This window comes from Anabrus simplex, chromosome 5 (genome assembly GCF_040414725.1).
Source record: "Anabrus simplex isolate iqAnaSimp1 chromosome 5, ASM4041472v1, whole genome shotgun sequence".
Classification (NCBI taxonomy): Eukaryota; Metazoa; Arthropoda; class Insecta; order Orthoptera; family Tettigoniidae; genus Anabrus; species Anabrus simplex.
Window position 1 is genome coordinate 369,140,825 of NC_090269.1, and position 16,036 is coordinate 369,156,860.

At 41.4% G+C, this 16,036-nt stretch overlaps 1 protein-coding gene across 1 annotated transcript in view; it reads left to right on the forward strand.

Annotated features, from left to right (window-relative positions):
• LOC136874928 (uncharacterized oxidoreductase YjmC) overlaps positions 1–10,255 on the forward strand; it is a 99,753-nt gene extending 89,498 nt beyond the window's left edge. Inside the window, exon 6 of the mRNA XM_067148638.2 lies at positions 9,970–10,255. Coding sequence (XP_067004739.2) covers positions 9,970–10,044 — 75 coding nt within the window. The 3' untranslated portion in view covers positions 10,045–10,255. The remainder of the gene's footprint in view (positions 1–9,969) is intronic.
• The last annotated feature ends 5,781 nt before the right edge of the window (positions 10,256–16,036 follow it).

Here is a 16,036-nt window from a genome sequence, read left to right on the forward strand (position 1 = left end):
TTAGGATGACTTTTCCAATTTCCTACTGAAAATAGAGAATATAGGCCTATCGGATCAGAAATATCTGATACGACAACGATTAACATGTGCAGGATCGTAAACTGATCACCTATCGACCAGGGATCCATTTCCGAAAATGTATGGTTGGACACTGTGGAGCGTCAAAGTTTGTAGACACTTCGGATATGACAATTGGTGTGCATTCTCCGTTTTTTCTAGAAACCTCCATCAACTTATTCATACAAAAAGGTTTCGAACTGTGGACCTCCATTGGTCGCACATGGTCAAAGACGTTTGGTTGTAAGCTCAGCATTTCAATCGCTGCGTGGTTTCTTGCGATAAGGTCCTATGATGACACAGGAGTTCCGTATACCAGTGGTACCCCAAACAATAACGTCTTTGGCCATGTGCGCCGATCTCTGCACCGACGATGTAGGCTGTAATCAACTTAGAGGTCGACGAATCAACTTCTTTTGTAATGGAGAGTTTCAGTTCTAGCCCCAGTGTAATTAAAAACAGATAATATTACAGGCCAGCAAGCTTGACATGTGTTGTTTGTAAGTACTTGGAAGGCATTCTTCCTGATTACACTTGAGACGTTCGCGAAATTACTAACTGGTTTGATAGAAGGCAGTTCGGGTTTAGGAAAGGTTATTCCAACGAGGCCCAACTTGTAGGATTCCAGCAAGATATAGCAGATATTTTAGATTCAGGAGGACAATATTGACTGTATCGCTATTGACCTATCGAAGGCTTTTGATAGGGTTTTTTAAAAATTATATTTGTTCGTGGCGTCGACCTCTATAGATCGTTTGTCACTACTTTCACCATATTATAGGAACCTGCGTGTAAGTGGAATTGCGGAAGTGTAAAGTGTTGAAGGTGAGAAAAGGAACGTTAAGTCCCCAGGACAGGGATATTAATAATTTACAATCAAAAACCCATGACCCGGCCGGGAATCGACCCCGGGGCCACCGGCTGACAGGCGGACGTTGCCCCCTACACCGCGGGACCGGTCTTTGATAGGGTCACTGACGACAAATGAGTGGTTGAATGGGTGGATAGATTTCTAGAAAATAGGAATCAGAATTATCTGATCCTGTGAGGTTAAGAGTGGGACCCCACAAGGCAGTATTATTGGAAGGGCTGTACGATAAGAGTAAAGAACTGGAATCACAGATAAGGCTTTTTGCGGATGACGTTATTTTGATGCCAGAAAATAATATAACATCAAACATTGTCTACAGAGAAGCGTTCATATGATATACTTACTTATTCTGTTGAGAAATTTAAGTCCATCGAAAATGTTTAATGCCACTCTTTGTTCATGCCTCCAATGATACTAAATCAAACATTGTATGCAAAGAAGATTAATAAGTCAGAAATAAACTCCACGCGTGCGAAGTCGCGGGCACTGCTAGTACTGTATAAAGTACGAGGGCTGATCAACAAAGATTGAGACTGATTTTTTTCACTGATGTTTATTACTCCACTTCAATGTTTACATGATCTTTTTCAAAGTAGCCCCCTCCTACTTCAATGCACTTTTTATGGCGTCTCTGCCAGTCCTTGAACATATGCTACAGACCATTCTTCGTCAGGTCCTTGAGAATCGCCTCGCTTTTCTTGAGCACAGTTTGAGTTCTCAAATCGAATGCCTCTAAGCTTTGCCTTTAGTGATGGGAATTAATAAATCACAGGGTGCAAGATCAAGGCTATAAGGTTGATGCGGTACACAGATAATGTTGAATCGAGCCAGAAACTGCATGACTTGATTTGCGATGCGAGGCCGTGCATTGTCATGATGAAATCACCGCACTGTCCGAGAAAGCTCTGCATGACTTGATTTGTGACGTGAGGCCGTGCATTGTCATGATGAAGCTCGGGTCGTTTCTTTGCAATGTGCTTCCTCAGTGTAGCCAATACTGGCGTGTAGTATGCTGCTGTAACAGTAGTGTGGGGGGGGGGACTGCATGCTGGTAAATCATTCCATTAGAGTAAAAAAAAAATGTGATCGCCATCACTTTCTCTGCAGATGGAACAACTTTTGCCTTTTTGGTGCTCAAGAACCTGGCGATTTCCACACTGTGCTGGCTTTTTTTCCTTCAGGGTCATAATGATGCAGCCATGACTCATCACTGGTGATAATCGATGTCAGAAACGCATCCCCTCCATCAGCAAAGTGATGCAGCAAATCACGGCTTGTCTCCATTCACACAGCCCTTTTTCGGGAGTCAGGAGACGTGGCACCCAATGGGCACAAACTCGGGTCATATGGAGATGATCGTGCATAATCGTAAAGACACTGCCATATGAAATTATCAACACTTCACTGAGGTTACGTAATGTTATCCGTGGATCCTCGCGGACAATCACAGCAGCTGTGTTGATGTTGACCTCAGTCACAGCAGAAGCCGAAACACCAGGCCCACCTTGCTTAACACAGAAAAGTCAGCCTTCTTTGAAGTCCTTGAACCACCTAAACACTGTTGCACGAGCTAGTGCATCTTTGCCGTACGCTTGCTTGAGCTTTTCGTAAGTTTCAGTGGTTGTATGGTTTAAACGAAAACATCATTTGATTGCGCTGTACTGCTCCTCTTGCGTCACATCCATTGTCTGGTATGTGAAATGCAGGTAGCTTCTACACAATAGAGCATTTCTACCAAACTACCAATACGAGAGTGCTGCCACCTACAGACATTATACATAAAAACCCGCTATTTTCAAATATTTATGTTACAGATAGGAAATTATCACGGAAGGTACAGGAAAAAAATCAGTCTCAGTCTTTGTTGATCAGCCTACGTAATAAATAAGTTACAGGATTGTGAGCGACTACAAAAATATCTTGAAAATGTTGTGAGATTGAACCATTTCATAATATGCTTCAATTTATTTATAATAACACTGTGGCGTAATTTTATTTAGCGCGCCATATAGTCGCGAGGAGTGAAGGAAGGAACGCTGGATGGCCGTGAGAACCCGGAAGGAACGATTGCGTCTAGTTGGAATTGAGCCGCAGGCCGTGATTTCAGTCATGTAGATCCCTGCGATTACGCCTTATCCAAGCGCAGCAACCTGGAGGGGGTGAGATTTTAACGAGGGGATGTACAGAACAATTGTCACAGGTTGACAAACTTCTCTTTCCCAGAACTGGAACAATTTGAATTTTAAGCAATTAATCCGCCACTGCTGTATGTTAAATTTCACAGATCTCACACCACACATAATTAACATTAGATTAGAATGATCGAGTGCCAGAACTCGATAATATTATTTACTTGTGCTGAATTGAGAAATGTGCGTACTTACAGGAGCGGACGTTGATATCTGGCTGGATCTCACAAAAGAAAACGGTTTGTTAGACGGGGCTTTCCCTCGAAACTAGCGTCCTCTAGAGGCTATACATTCTGGGGCAAGAAAGGAAGCGCTTTCAGTCGATACTCAGTTGATCCTTATTTGACACTCACTTGACATTCGCTCATTGAGTCTCAGTCAGTCGCGCACTCACTGTCTCATTGTTTTACTAACCCGCTGTTTTGAAACGCCAAGTGTGGCGTGACGTAATTCGTGAGCCAACTAGACATATTTATTTGTGAAACTGTTGTTAGACTAACGTACAATCACCGTGAGTTAGCTCACAGGAGCTAGTGAAGATATAAAACAATACAAGTGTTTCTAACGCCTACGCGAATTGTGTTAATAACGTGTGCGAGTCGTTTAAAATATGACCGCTACCAAGGACGTATTACAACCGGAGTAGTTTCCCTTAATTTAGTGCCGCAGGGACGGAACTCATTTCTGCGTGGAGGCTATAGTCAACAGTAGCCAAATACTAAGGTTGTAACCGTGTGTACGAACACGCTAGGCGGTGAAGTAGATGTGTCTGACGTAACTCAACAGTTCCAGATACGACCGACATCAAGCAGACGACAACAATGAAGTATCCCGGAGTCGAGCAGAGGACCTTCATTCTTGTGATGTGTACCGTCATCGCGGGCTAGGCACGCAGGACATAGCGGTCATGTGAGTCGTCGCTGGCGGAGAAGTTGCTGCTAAGTTAAGTCTTTTTGTTGTATAAGCATGTGAAGTAATATTTTGATGCACTAGCCAGGTTATAATTAAACAAGTAAATTTATCTTTAAAAGTAAGTCAGAGTGGCATTTGCTTTGCTCATTTTAAGTAAAATTAAATACGTTCAGGGCTGTATGCATGGTAAAGCCCCGAGCTAAGTGTTGTATATAAATTAGGTGGGAACAAGGGATATAATAGGTTAGATATAGGTATGTGTATTAGTTATTATTAGTAGTTTATTCCAGTGTGAGTTGATTTTAGATAGAGTTGTTTGGGCAAATACTTCATAATATCTAAATGGCTGAACGCCATCAGCGTCGCAATATAAAACGGATTAGACTCGAGAAAGCATATGTTAAGATGTTTCTGTTCAAGACGCATGAATTTTAGCTGCGAGAAAACGCAACGGGAGATCTGTCAATGTCCAGAGTAGAGTAGGATCTGAGTACGGTGGCAGGAAAATTCATTAATGTAGTGGTCGTCGAACCGAGGATCTTTCATATGTAAGGCTAGAGAATTGCCGATAGATATTCACGAGGCCGAGATGACAAGAGACAGGCGATAAATGCCATAGTATTATATTTGGAACTATGATTATATGAATTGGTAAGCCAACCTGTGTTATGCGAGAGAATGTATAAGGCTGTGAGCTGTATTTTGTCACTGATAATTTTGTACCATTATGTAGCACTAAGAATGTCGGCCAGGGTCCGACGAGATAATTGCTCTTCCAGGTAGTAATGGTCCCTTGAATCAACTATAGGCTGAGGGCGGAGAATGAACTGAATTTACAAACGTATTTACAAAGAATATCGTTACTTGCGTGAAATGACAAAGCAAAAAGCCCAGTTATTTAGAAGTTTGTTGCTAACGAGCTGAATTTCCCTGTCGTGACAAGTTATGCTGAAATGTTGTGTTTATGTGAGACATGCAATCTTCCGAGCTTGGATATGCTGGTATCGAGACATGGCGCCTCTATCAACTTCAATGTATATTATGTGTGTGTTCTATTTTGCAGGTGTGATTTATATATGTTTATTTGTGATGTTTATTGTTGTGTCCAAGGTATTTATTTCTGTGTTGTGATGTTGTCCTTTGTTGATTAACGGAGAGACTTAGCCTGGTGGCTAATTTTGGGAAGTAAAGTTCTGTCCTTATCCATTAATCGTGGGTACGGATCCATATGATTAGAATCTGTGTTACCGGGCACGTTGGCCATGCGGTTAGGGGTGTGCGGCTGTGAGCTTGCATCCGGGAGAAAGTTGGTTCGAATCCCACTGTCAGCAGCTCTGAAGATGGTCTTCCGTGGTTTCCCATTTTCACACCAGGCAAATGCTGGGGCTGTACCTTAATTAAGGTCATGGCCGCTACCTTCCAACTCCTAGGCCTTTCCTATCCCGTCGTCGCTGTAAGACCTATCTGTGTCAGTGCGACGTAAAGCCCCTAGCAAAAAAAACTGTTATTTTGGATGGGAAATTTAGAAGCAGATATGAACAAGTGTTTTATTTGTGTCCGAGTGATTGGAATGTACATATGTAAATTAGGCCAATTACCAGTGTATCGGACATTACTATCGAATCTCATGAACGGTTTCATATCGAGCATTCGGGCAAAGAACTAGCGACTTAACGAGGCAGTCAACATAATGATTTAAAATGCAATTCAAACATATTCCATGTAATATGTTTTCCTATTATCTCGGGTTCATTGCCAGTTTCCTCATCGGTACAATTTTGTAATTAATGATACTTCATGTAAATGTGCGTATCACTTTCTTTGACCAACAAAATGGTTCTTCGTTTTGTTTTATTTTGTTTTTAATTTAGTATGATTTTAATTCATGTTTTTAATAAATCTATTTTACTAGTTTACCTGCGTTTTCAAACAATATATTTATATGTACGCATACCGGTACTTGTCCATATACTTTAGTATATTTTAGTAAGTAGAGATTTTATTGCCTACATCCGGACGTTCCACGCGCTTCTACCCTGAGCTAGGCCGAAAGAATGACAGGATAGGGTACAAGATGAACAGCGGACAATGCTATGAAGTCAGTTTTACGAAGAGGAGAAGTCCTCACAGTTTTAATTACTGTAGTACCTCATGGGGATCTCTGCAAGTACCTATGTGTTAATATAAGGAAAGAACTTCAATGGCAAAATCACATTAACGAGATCGTAAATACAGGTTACAGATCTCCCCATATGGTTATAAAGGTATTTATGGATTGTAGTGACTGCAGTTAGAAAATGGTTCCAGTGTGTGGGACCCAAATCAGTATTACTTGATACGTGAACAGGAAGAAATCCAAAGGGAAGCAACACGATTTGTTCTGGGAGGTTTCCGACAAAGGAGTACATACATACATAGGGCCTACATCACCATTGTAGACCGTTATGCCTTTCAGCATTCAGTCTGCAAGCCTCTGTGAATTTACTAAACGTCGCCACAATCCTCTATTTGCAACTAGTGCTGTGGCCTCATTTAGTTCTATAGTGTACCTCTAATCTTTAAATCGTTAGAAAATGAGTCTAACCATCGTCGTCTTGGGCTCCCTCTACTCATCTTACTCTCCATAACAGAGTCCATGATTCTCCTAGGTAACCTATCCTCCTCCATTCGCCTCACATGACCTCACCACCAAAGTCGGTTTATGCGTACAGCTTCATCCATCGAGTTCATTCCTAACAGCCTTTATCTCCTAATTCCGAGTACCCTCCTGCCATTGTTCCCACCTCTTTGTACCTACAATAATTCTCGCTAATTTCATGTGTGTTACTTCTAATTTATGAATAAGATATCCTGAGCCTACCCAGATTTCGCTCCCGTAAAGCAAAGTTTGTTTTGAAAACAGACCGATGTAAAGATAGTTTCGTCCGGGAGCTGACTTCCTTCTTAAAGAATATTGTTGATCACAACTGTGAGCTCACTGCATTAGCTTTGCTACACCTTGATTCAATCTTACTTACTATATTACCATCCTGGGAGAACACACAACCTAAATACTTGAAATTATCGACCTGTTCCAGTTCTGTATCACCAATCTGACATTAAATTCTCTTGGATTTCTTGCCTACTGACATCAATACAGTCTTTGAAAGGCCAATTTTCATACCATACTCATTGCAGCACGTTTCAAGTTACAAGATATTAGACTGCAGGCTTTCGGCACAATCGGCCATTAAGACCAAGTCGTCAGCATAGGCCACACTGCTTACTATATTTCCACCTAACTGAATCCCTCCCTGCCACTTTATACCTATTGCAGATGATCCATGTAAACTACGAACAGCAAAGGTGAAAGATTACAGCCTTGTCTAACCCATGTAAGTACCCTGAATCAAGAACTCATTCTACCATAAATTCTCACATCAGCCCAATTGTCAACATAAATGCCTTTAATTGATTTTAATAATCTACCCTTAATCCCATAGTCGTCCTGTATGGTGAACACCTTTTTCCCTCCGTACCCTGTCATATGCTTTCTCTAGATCTACGAAACAAACATAATAGTCTAATCCTCTCGTAGCATTTCTCAATTACCCGACGCATACTGAAGATCTTATCCTGGTCTGAACCCACACTGGTTTTCATCCAACTTCCTCTCAACGACTGATCGCAACCTTCCTTCCACGATGCCAGTGAATACTTTGCCTGGTATACTAATCAATGACATACCTCGATAGTTGTTGCAATCCTTCCTATTCCCTTGCTTATAGATAGGTGCAATTACTGCTTTTGTCCAATCTGAAGTTACCTTACCAACACTCCATGCTAATCTTACTACTCTATGAAACCATTTCATCCCTGCCTTCCCAGTATAGCTCACCATTTCAGGTCTAATTTCATCTATTCCTGCTGCTTTATAACAATGGAGTTTATTTGCCACCTTTTCTATTTCCTCAAGCATAATTTCACAAATATCGTTTTCCTCCTCCCCATGAACTCGGTTGTTCGTGACACCACCAGGAATATTTCCTTTTACGTCGAGAAGATTTTCAAAATATTCCCTCCAACTCTCCAGTGATTCCCTCTGATCTATTATGAGTTCATCCGAATTTCCCAAAACACTGTTCATATTCTTTTTCCCTCCCTTCCTAAGATTATTTATATCTGTCCAGAAAGGTTTCCCTGTTGCCTGATTTAGCCCTTCCAGGTTATTACCAAAATCCCACACGAATTCGCTCTGTTTTTCATCTGTGTACAATTCCCTGTCTGCATCAGCCCTTATATGGAGCCATTTCTGATAAGCCTTCTTTTTACGTTTACAAGCTGCTCTCACTTCATTATTCCGCCAAGATGTTCGCTTTTTTCCCATCTTTACACACAGTTGTTCCTAGGCATTCCCTTGCTGTTTTAACTACAGCATCCCTGTATGCCACCCATTCACTTTCTATATCCTGAACTTGCTTACTGTCCACTGTTCGGAACTTCTCACTAATCCTATCCATGTACTTCAGTCTAATTTCCTCGTTCTGAAGATTTTCTATCCGTATTCGTTTGCAGACAGATTTCACTTTCTCTATCCTAGGCTCAGAGATACTTAGTTCATTACAGATCAGATAGTGGTCTGTATTATCGAAAAATCCTCGGAAAACCCGTACATTCCTGACAGATTTCCTGAATTCGAAGTCGGTTAAAATATAGTCTATTATGGATCTGGTACCCCTAGCCTCCCATGTGTAGCGGTGAATAGCCTTATGCTTGAAGAATATATTCGTAACTGCTAAACACATACTACCACAGAAGTCCAGCAAACGATTCCCATTCCTATTAGCTTCCATATCTTCCCCACATTTTCCAATCACCCTTTTGTATCCTTCAATTCTATTTCCAACTCTCGCATTGAAATCGCCCATTAGCACTAACCTATCCTTATTGTTGACCCTAACTACGATGTCACTCAGTGCTTCATAAAACTTGCAAACTTCATCCTCATCTGCACCCTCACATGGTGAATACACTGAGACAATTCTTGTACTAATTCCTCCAACTACCAAATCTTCCCACATCATTCGCTCATTTACTTGCCTAACAGAAGCTACGAAAATGTTGCAAACTTTGTACTGGGAAAACTTGAGAACAAGGAAACGAGCTGCTCGACTAAGTGGTATGATCCGAGCTGTCATAGGAAAGATAGCGTGGTATGACATTAATAGACCAATAAGCTCGAATGGAGTTTTAAAGGCAGGAAAAGTGTTTTGCTAGTGTTTTTTTTATTTCTTTATTTTTTGCTAGTGGCTTTACGTCGCACCGACACAGATAGGTCTTATGGCGACGATTGCTAGTGGTTTAACGCCGCTCTCACACTAGACAATAGATAGGGAATCTGCCACTGGGACGACAGCCCTAAATGCAGATAAATGATGATTGATTGAATTTACTGCACTCTGTGCTGTTCTGGTTGGGTTGGTGCCGAACTTCGATGCCACTCAGCGCCCAAGTCATACACTTTCGGACATTGATCCCCTCTTGAAATACGGTCAATTTGCAGTCGCGCACAACATGCTAAGCGCTGTCGCATTCATTCTGAATCATACTGTATAGAGCGAAGGAGGTAAAGTCGTTCTGGGAATTCGAACACAAATTGTTCTCCCTTCGTATTGTGAATGGGTGAAAATCCTTCATAATACTAATGAAAAGAAAGGAATTTAAAATGTAAAATCATAGGTTTATAATATTTCCCATTGGCTTTTCAAGCGAACTAATCTCATGTCAAGTGGTTAAATCAGTTTCATACTGGCTAAAAGGTTGTACCAAATTGCGTGTTATATTGGAGATTTTTCAATTAAACCTTCACATGTCCAGGTTTATTCTGTGTGTGTTCAGTTTTGTTTATAGTGGACATATAGAGGTGTACAATTAATAAACTGCAATATGATTTGATTTCAGAGAGCTCTTGCAGAGAAGATTGGTGTAGAACCTATGAAAGCCTTTGAGTCACCGAAGAAAGAAAAAGACAAATAATTTACATCTCAAAGAACAATAAAGGATTATATTCGTAAAACTCTTCTCCACTTCAGAATTCATTCGTTATTGATGCTGTACTCAGAATAAATTAGGCCCATATATTTTTTCATATACTGCCCATAGACATTCCGTGTGTTAATGGTTTATTAACTTCCCTTGTTACAACATGTTTTTATGTATTTGTGTTAATTTTTGAAATTGTATTTATTTTTGTACTGTTTTATTGTTGTCTGAACATTCTGAAAATATATGACCACACCCATTCAAGACCACTGTATGGTATATTTCATGTTCATAAAAAAAACTCCGTCCTTTCCGAAGAAAATGTTGCTTCTATTATGAAATTCTAGTATGCCAAATAGTGATCCTCAATAGGACTGAAAAGAAACGGTGCTTAAATATAGGGGATTCATCTTCTGTGGCTGACTGCGACTATATGACAAGTACTTTTCTCTGGTTTTATTTATACTTTTCAGGGACCTTATTTCATATCTAGTGGTACCAGTAATGATGGTGGAGAATTTTTGTTTATGAGGAAGGACAACGATTCCGCAACATTATTCATAAAGCTTTTTTCGTAAACCCAGTGTTCCTAATAGTATTTTTTCCTAATGTTCGAATTTTTCCGACAACCCATATCTCGTAATGGAAGTTTTCTCGAAGAAATACATTAGAAGATAACATGAATAATAATGTACACTACATTTACATTTCGGCTCCCCCATCATATCTTCTTTTTATTCATTCGTATCTAAGTGCACGGCGACATTAGGAAGAAATAGCCTTTCCCTCCTCTTTGAAGTATGTAATTATCTGCGCTTCACCTTCTATTCCTGTTGAGCTCTTATTGATATAGACTAAGAATTTACAATTGTGATTTGATGGTGGTGTGATTATTGTTTTAAGAGGAATTACGACTAGGCAACTATCCCCTATTAACACTAATCAGAGAAAAAAAGGAATGGACCCCACATTTCGAAAATGAAGGTGTCGGTCAAAGGAAAGACAAGGGTCACGAAGGGCATAAAAACAAAAAAACTTCCTAGCCCTCGCAAACCAGTCGGTGTCGGAAAAGAACAAGAGTTGAACAAAGAAGGTCGGATAGGCACAATTAAGTGGAAGTAAAGCCATGACTTAGCAAAGGGCCCCATAAGCGCCAACCACGTGGTCGCTCCTAAGTTGGGGGCCCTCTTAGTCGCCTGTTACGACAGACAGGGGATACCGTGGTTGTTATTCTACAGCCCCCACCCACAGGAGGATATACTTTTATGGCCTGAAACTGTTAAAGTTGGAGAAAATACTATTGTTTCCATGGAAATATTAATACATGAAAATTTAATAATAGGACAAATTACTGTGATTGCTGAGAAAAATGGAAATATAGTGGAGAAATTTAGGATAATCGCAGGAGATTGGGCATGCACAAATAGGATATGGGAGCGGTCGGATGGCGCTGTTGTCGATGTGTAATATAAATTTGACCGGCATCCAGTTGAGAGCGTCGTTGTTCTGTGGCGTTGAAGTGAAGAGTGTCGATGTCACCGCTATAAAACAGGTTTTCAAAAGGCGATTAGCGTTCGTGGATTAAAATCGAAGTTGCCCGAGGCTAAAATGGACCAGTATGTTATTGAGGATTACGTGAAGCTTATGGCGAGAATGCATTACCGGTTGCACTATGGGTCGAGGCTTTTCGTACGGATCGGAATGAGATGGCGGATTTGTACCACACATTCCACAAGATCAGATTGACATCGTGAGTGGTCTCGTTTCCGTAGACCAACAAAGGACTCTCCGGGTAGAGGTTGTTTCAGTCATCAAACCGTCTGGTACATACTGACGAAATGTCTTAACATGAGGAAAATGACTTCCCGTTGGGTTCCACATCAACTGACCGATGGACAGAAATGGCACCGATATACACTGGTTGGCATCCACCTGGACAGATACCGCAACGAACAAGCATTTCTGCAGCGTAGTGTCGCCATTGATGAGATGTGGGCACGAGCCTACGAGCCAGAATTAAAGCGTCACTCGAATGAATGACGTCACCCAGGTTCGCCACGCACACAGAACTTTCGACAGGAACCCAGTCGGGTGAAGCTTATGCTGATTGTGGCATACGGCTACGAGGCATGCTGTGTCTGAGGGACAAACCGTCAACAGTGCCAATTTCTGGAGCGACATCTGCGTCTGGCTCTGCGGAATGTCCACGTTTATTGCTGGACGATCGCCTTATGTTGCATGACAAAGCACGTTGTCATGTCGCGAACAATGTCAAGTTCTTATTGCAACGGTGACACCAGACATGAATCCTTGAAACTTCGATCTGTTTCTGAAGTGGAGGAAAACCTCCGAGGCCGGCAATTTCCTGACGTGGCTTCTAAACTCCGCGTAGTAGGGCGCTCCGTCGCTGTCATCAACACAGAATGCCTTGCCAACGGTCCCGAACAACTTCGCTACATTTGGCAAAAGATAACAGACTTCGCGGGTGACTACACTTAAGGAATGTAATGCAATTGTACTTGTTAGTTCATTAAATATTGTGTTCTCTCAATATTGCCAGTACTTTACTTACAGCCCTCGTATCCACACTTCCCGCATACCGGTGAAATTCTGAAATTGAATTCACCACGTGGCACGCAATCCGAATCTTCCCAAATAAGTTTGGAGTGTTTCAAATCAAATTATCACCCTTCATTTCGCCGCCCACTGGAGACAAGCAGTGACAAGGCCAAGCAAGGCATCGCGTCTCCGTAAGTCCCGATACTTCTCACGGCAACGGCTCCATCACTCCTTACCTCTAGTGAGCGTGCTTCCATCATGTTCCTATTTATCTTTCTCAGGAGGAAATTTCATCCATGCCATGCTAAAAAGCCCCTACCTTTACAATCCTGGATACAATTGATAAAATCATTCAAAAGTTGGGTAATTTTGATTTTCTTGACATGTTATTGTACCGGGAGTACGCCTTCCCTATCCTGATGAACTGCGCACCTTCTAGAAGGCCATCTGAGCTTCAAATCCTGAATTAATGTCATTGAAAGTACTTGGACCTTTAACATTTAGATGTTTCTACTATCGCCCTATGTGGTCCCTCTGGCGGGATTACGCGTAATTAGCTTTTAAGGGAATTTTCAATTTGCAATGTTTGTATACCTTAAGTGTTTGCAGATTGTTTTCAACACTCCTACGGCTTCCTTCTTCCTTAACTATCAACCAATCAGAAATAGTGTGTATATTTATCTGGCCATTTAAAATTCGAGATGTCCCTTTTGAGATGCTATAAAAGATGGGCGCTTTCATCGCTTCGGTCTAGTGTGTGTACGGCGTAATAGGAGGCACGGGGTGTAGGCCCGCATTCGAACAACTCAAGGTAATGGCAGACATCTCTTAACATGTGATAGCTCCAGGCAGATAATTAGAGGGGAAGGTTTCAAACTACTTTGATTAATGTAATGTTCTAAAATCACTGTTTAAATGCAAATTCTCGGCAAGTCTGAGGAATCTATTCAAATCTCCGCTGGGAAACATGTAATTTAAAGAAACAAAGAGTGCTCACCCTCTGTTATTTCCCATTGAACTTGGTATGGGGTGACTAAAATTTTCTAAACCTCTAACTTTTTCACACTATTTTGGTACTTAACACTTCGCATCTAGTCACCCCACTGTAGTATAGGCTTAGCCTCTGCAACTTCGGGCCATAAACCCTTTTTAGGATTTTAAGTGTCTTTCAAATAGGAGTGCAAGTGTTTCGCCTCCTAACCTTTTGTTCATCGCCGATCGTCTTAAACCTTTCATTTTGTACATTAAGGCCATATACAATGGGAACTCATTGCTCCTGTTTAAATTGTCATTAATTATAGACGAGTGTGTAACAGACTGTCTACCAGAAATGACAGTAAACGTATTATCTGAACTTTGTCAAGCATGATTGTGTAAGAAACTTGTGCCTCTAAGAGGCTTGATTATATTAATTTTTGGTAGCCCAAACTTTAGACGACGTGAGCAAGTATGCTCTTGTAAAATAGTGTACCTTCAGAGCGATATTGTTCATCCCTTCTAAATTATTGTGTCGATAATATCTCTCTTGCACTTGATTTTGGGACTTATAGTCCACCCTTGTTATCCGAGCTGACGAGCTCTTAAACTGTTATTCAGATTATCTAAACTCCAAAAAAGGAAATAAAAATTCAAAATGCAGTGCTTTAATTTATGCTCTGGTCATTTCTCTGTCCACCCATTCACCTCGGCACCTTCTTATACCTCTCTGGTCCACAACATTTCGGTAACAAGTGGTAGCAGAGCGTGGTTGAATGGGTCTGTACGAGGGCCCCTTTGATGATTTTCCTTAAAATTTGAAATTGAACGCTAGAAATTTTTCTGTTTTGTGATTCTTCCACATTGTCAAAATTTTCATTCATTACGTCTGGTGCTAGAGAGGTTTTTGCTCCTTTGTATTTGTGCAAGGAAGAACTAATTTATGAACTATCAATTAGAAAGGTTCAGTCTGGTGGTACGGTTGCAACAGCTGCGTCTAGACTTAAAGATTCTTTGGAGTTGCCCATTACTATTCCGGTGTATGGAGAGAACGAAATTGGTTACGCTTTATCCACCATCACCGCTAACATTACTGAACTTGCTTCTGTTCTGAGTTTTTTAAAGAGGTAAACCCTCCGGTAACCAACTTAAACGTGATCAAGCTAGGTTATTTCACTTTTGCCATAGAGTGGGGGAACTAATTTCTCTGAAACTCAATGATGAACATTCTAGTATAGCTAACTCCCTGTCTGAACATATTTCTGATCTGTCTAATCACGTTAATCAATTGTTGTCTGGATCTGCGAATGGGGAGAGTGACTATCCTCCCCCATTAAATGTCCATACAGAAGAGAGCCCTAATGTCTTCAGAGATTGGGGAATCGATTGAGCCACAACAAGCTTCTGCCCCATCCGAACAGCTCGTAAACCCCATTGGTAATCCAGAACATCTCCCCCCCCACCTTTTTTCAGTCAGTAACGCCGCTTTCGAACCTTCAACCTCCGGCGCACCCTCCGGTCATATCACCAGTCTTTAGTACTTTCCTGCAGTCGCCTGCGGTCAGTATCCAGTATTCGGGAGATAGTGGCTTCGAACCCTACTGTCGGTAGCCCTGAAGATGGTTTTCCCTGGTTTCCCATTTTCACACCAGGTAAATGCTGGGGCGGTACCTTAATTAAGGCCACGGCCGCTTCCTTCCAGCTCCTAGCCCTTTCCTGTCCCATCGTCGCCATAAGACCTATCTGTGTCGGTGCGACGTAAAGCAACTTGCAAAAAAAGTAGTTTACCTCACCCTTTAGCTATGTTGCTTAAGGGGTTTTTGAAATTCTCGGTTAATTCTACTAGTGATATCATAGCATTAATAATATTTCTTGTAGAATTTCAGGATATTCCTTAGTGTTTGCCCTCTCGCATTCACAAATCTTACTGATTATTTACCCCTACTCTCTTGGTTTCCTCTCAGGTAAGATCGTCAAGGCATATCAGAAAGGAGTACCATCGAAACTTTTCATGCTCATCTGTTAGCAAATTTTATCCCTGCAAGAGCTTTGTCATCTTAAGTTCAAAAATATTACTTCCGAGTCCAAAGGCTAGATGAAAATCTAGCATATTTCATAGAAGACATTGAATTTTAGACCAGAGTATTTGCCTTGTATTATTCTGAAGGTCAAATAGTACAGACAATTGAAAAATGAAAACCTACAACCTGTTTTCCAGTCAGTGGCTGGGTCAGGGATGGAATGAATAAAGCCCCCATCTTTGCAGCGAGGATGGGAATTGTGCCGGCTGCCGAGGCCTGTCGCACTCCTCTGGGGCAATGATTAATGACTGACAGATGAAACGAAGTGAGAGTGGAGAGTGTTGCTGGAATGAAAGATGGGCAGGGAAAATCGGAGTACCCGGAGAAAAACCCGTCCCGCCTCCGCTTTGTCCAGCACAAATCCCATGTGG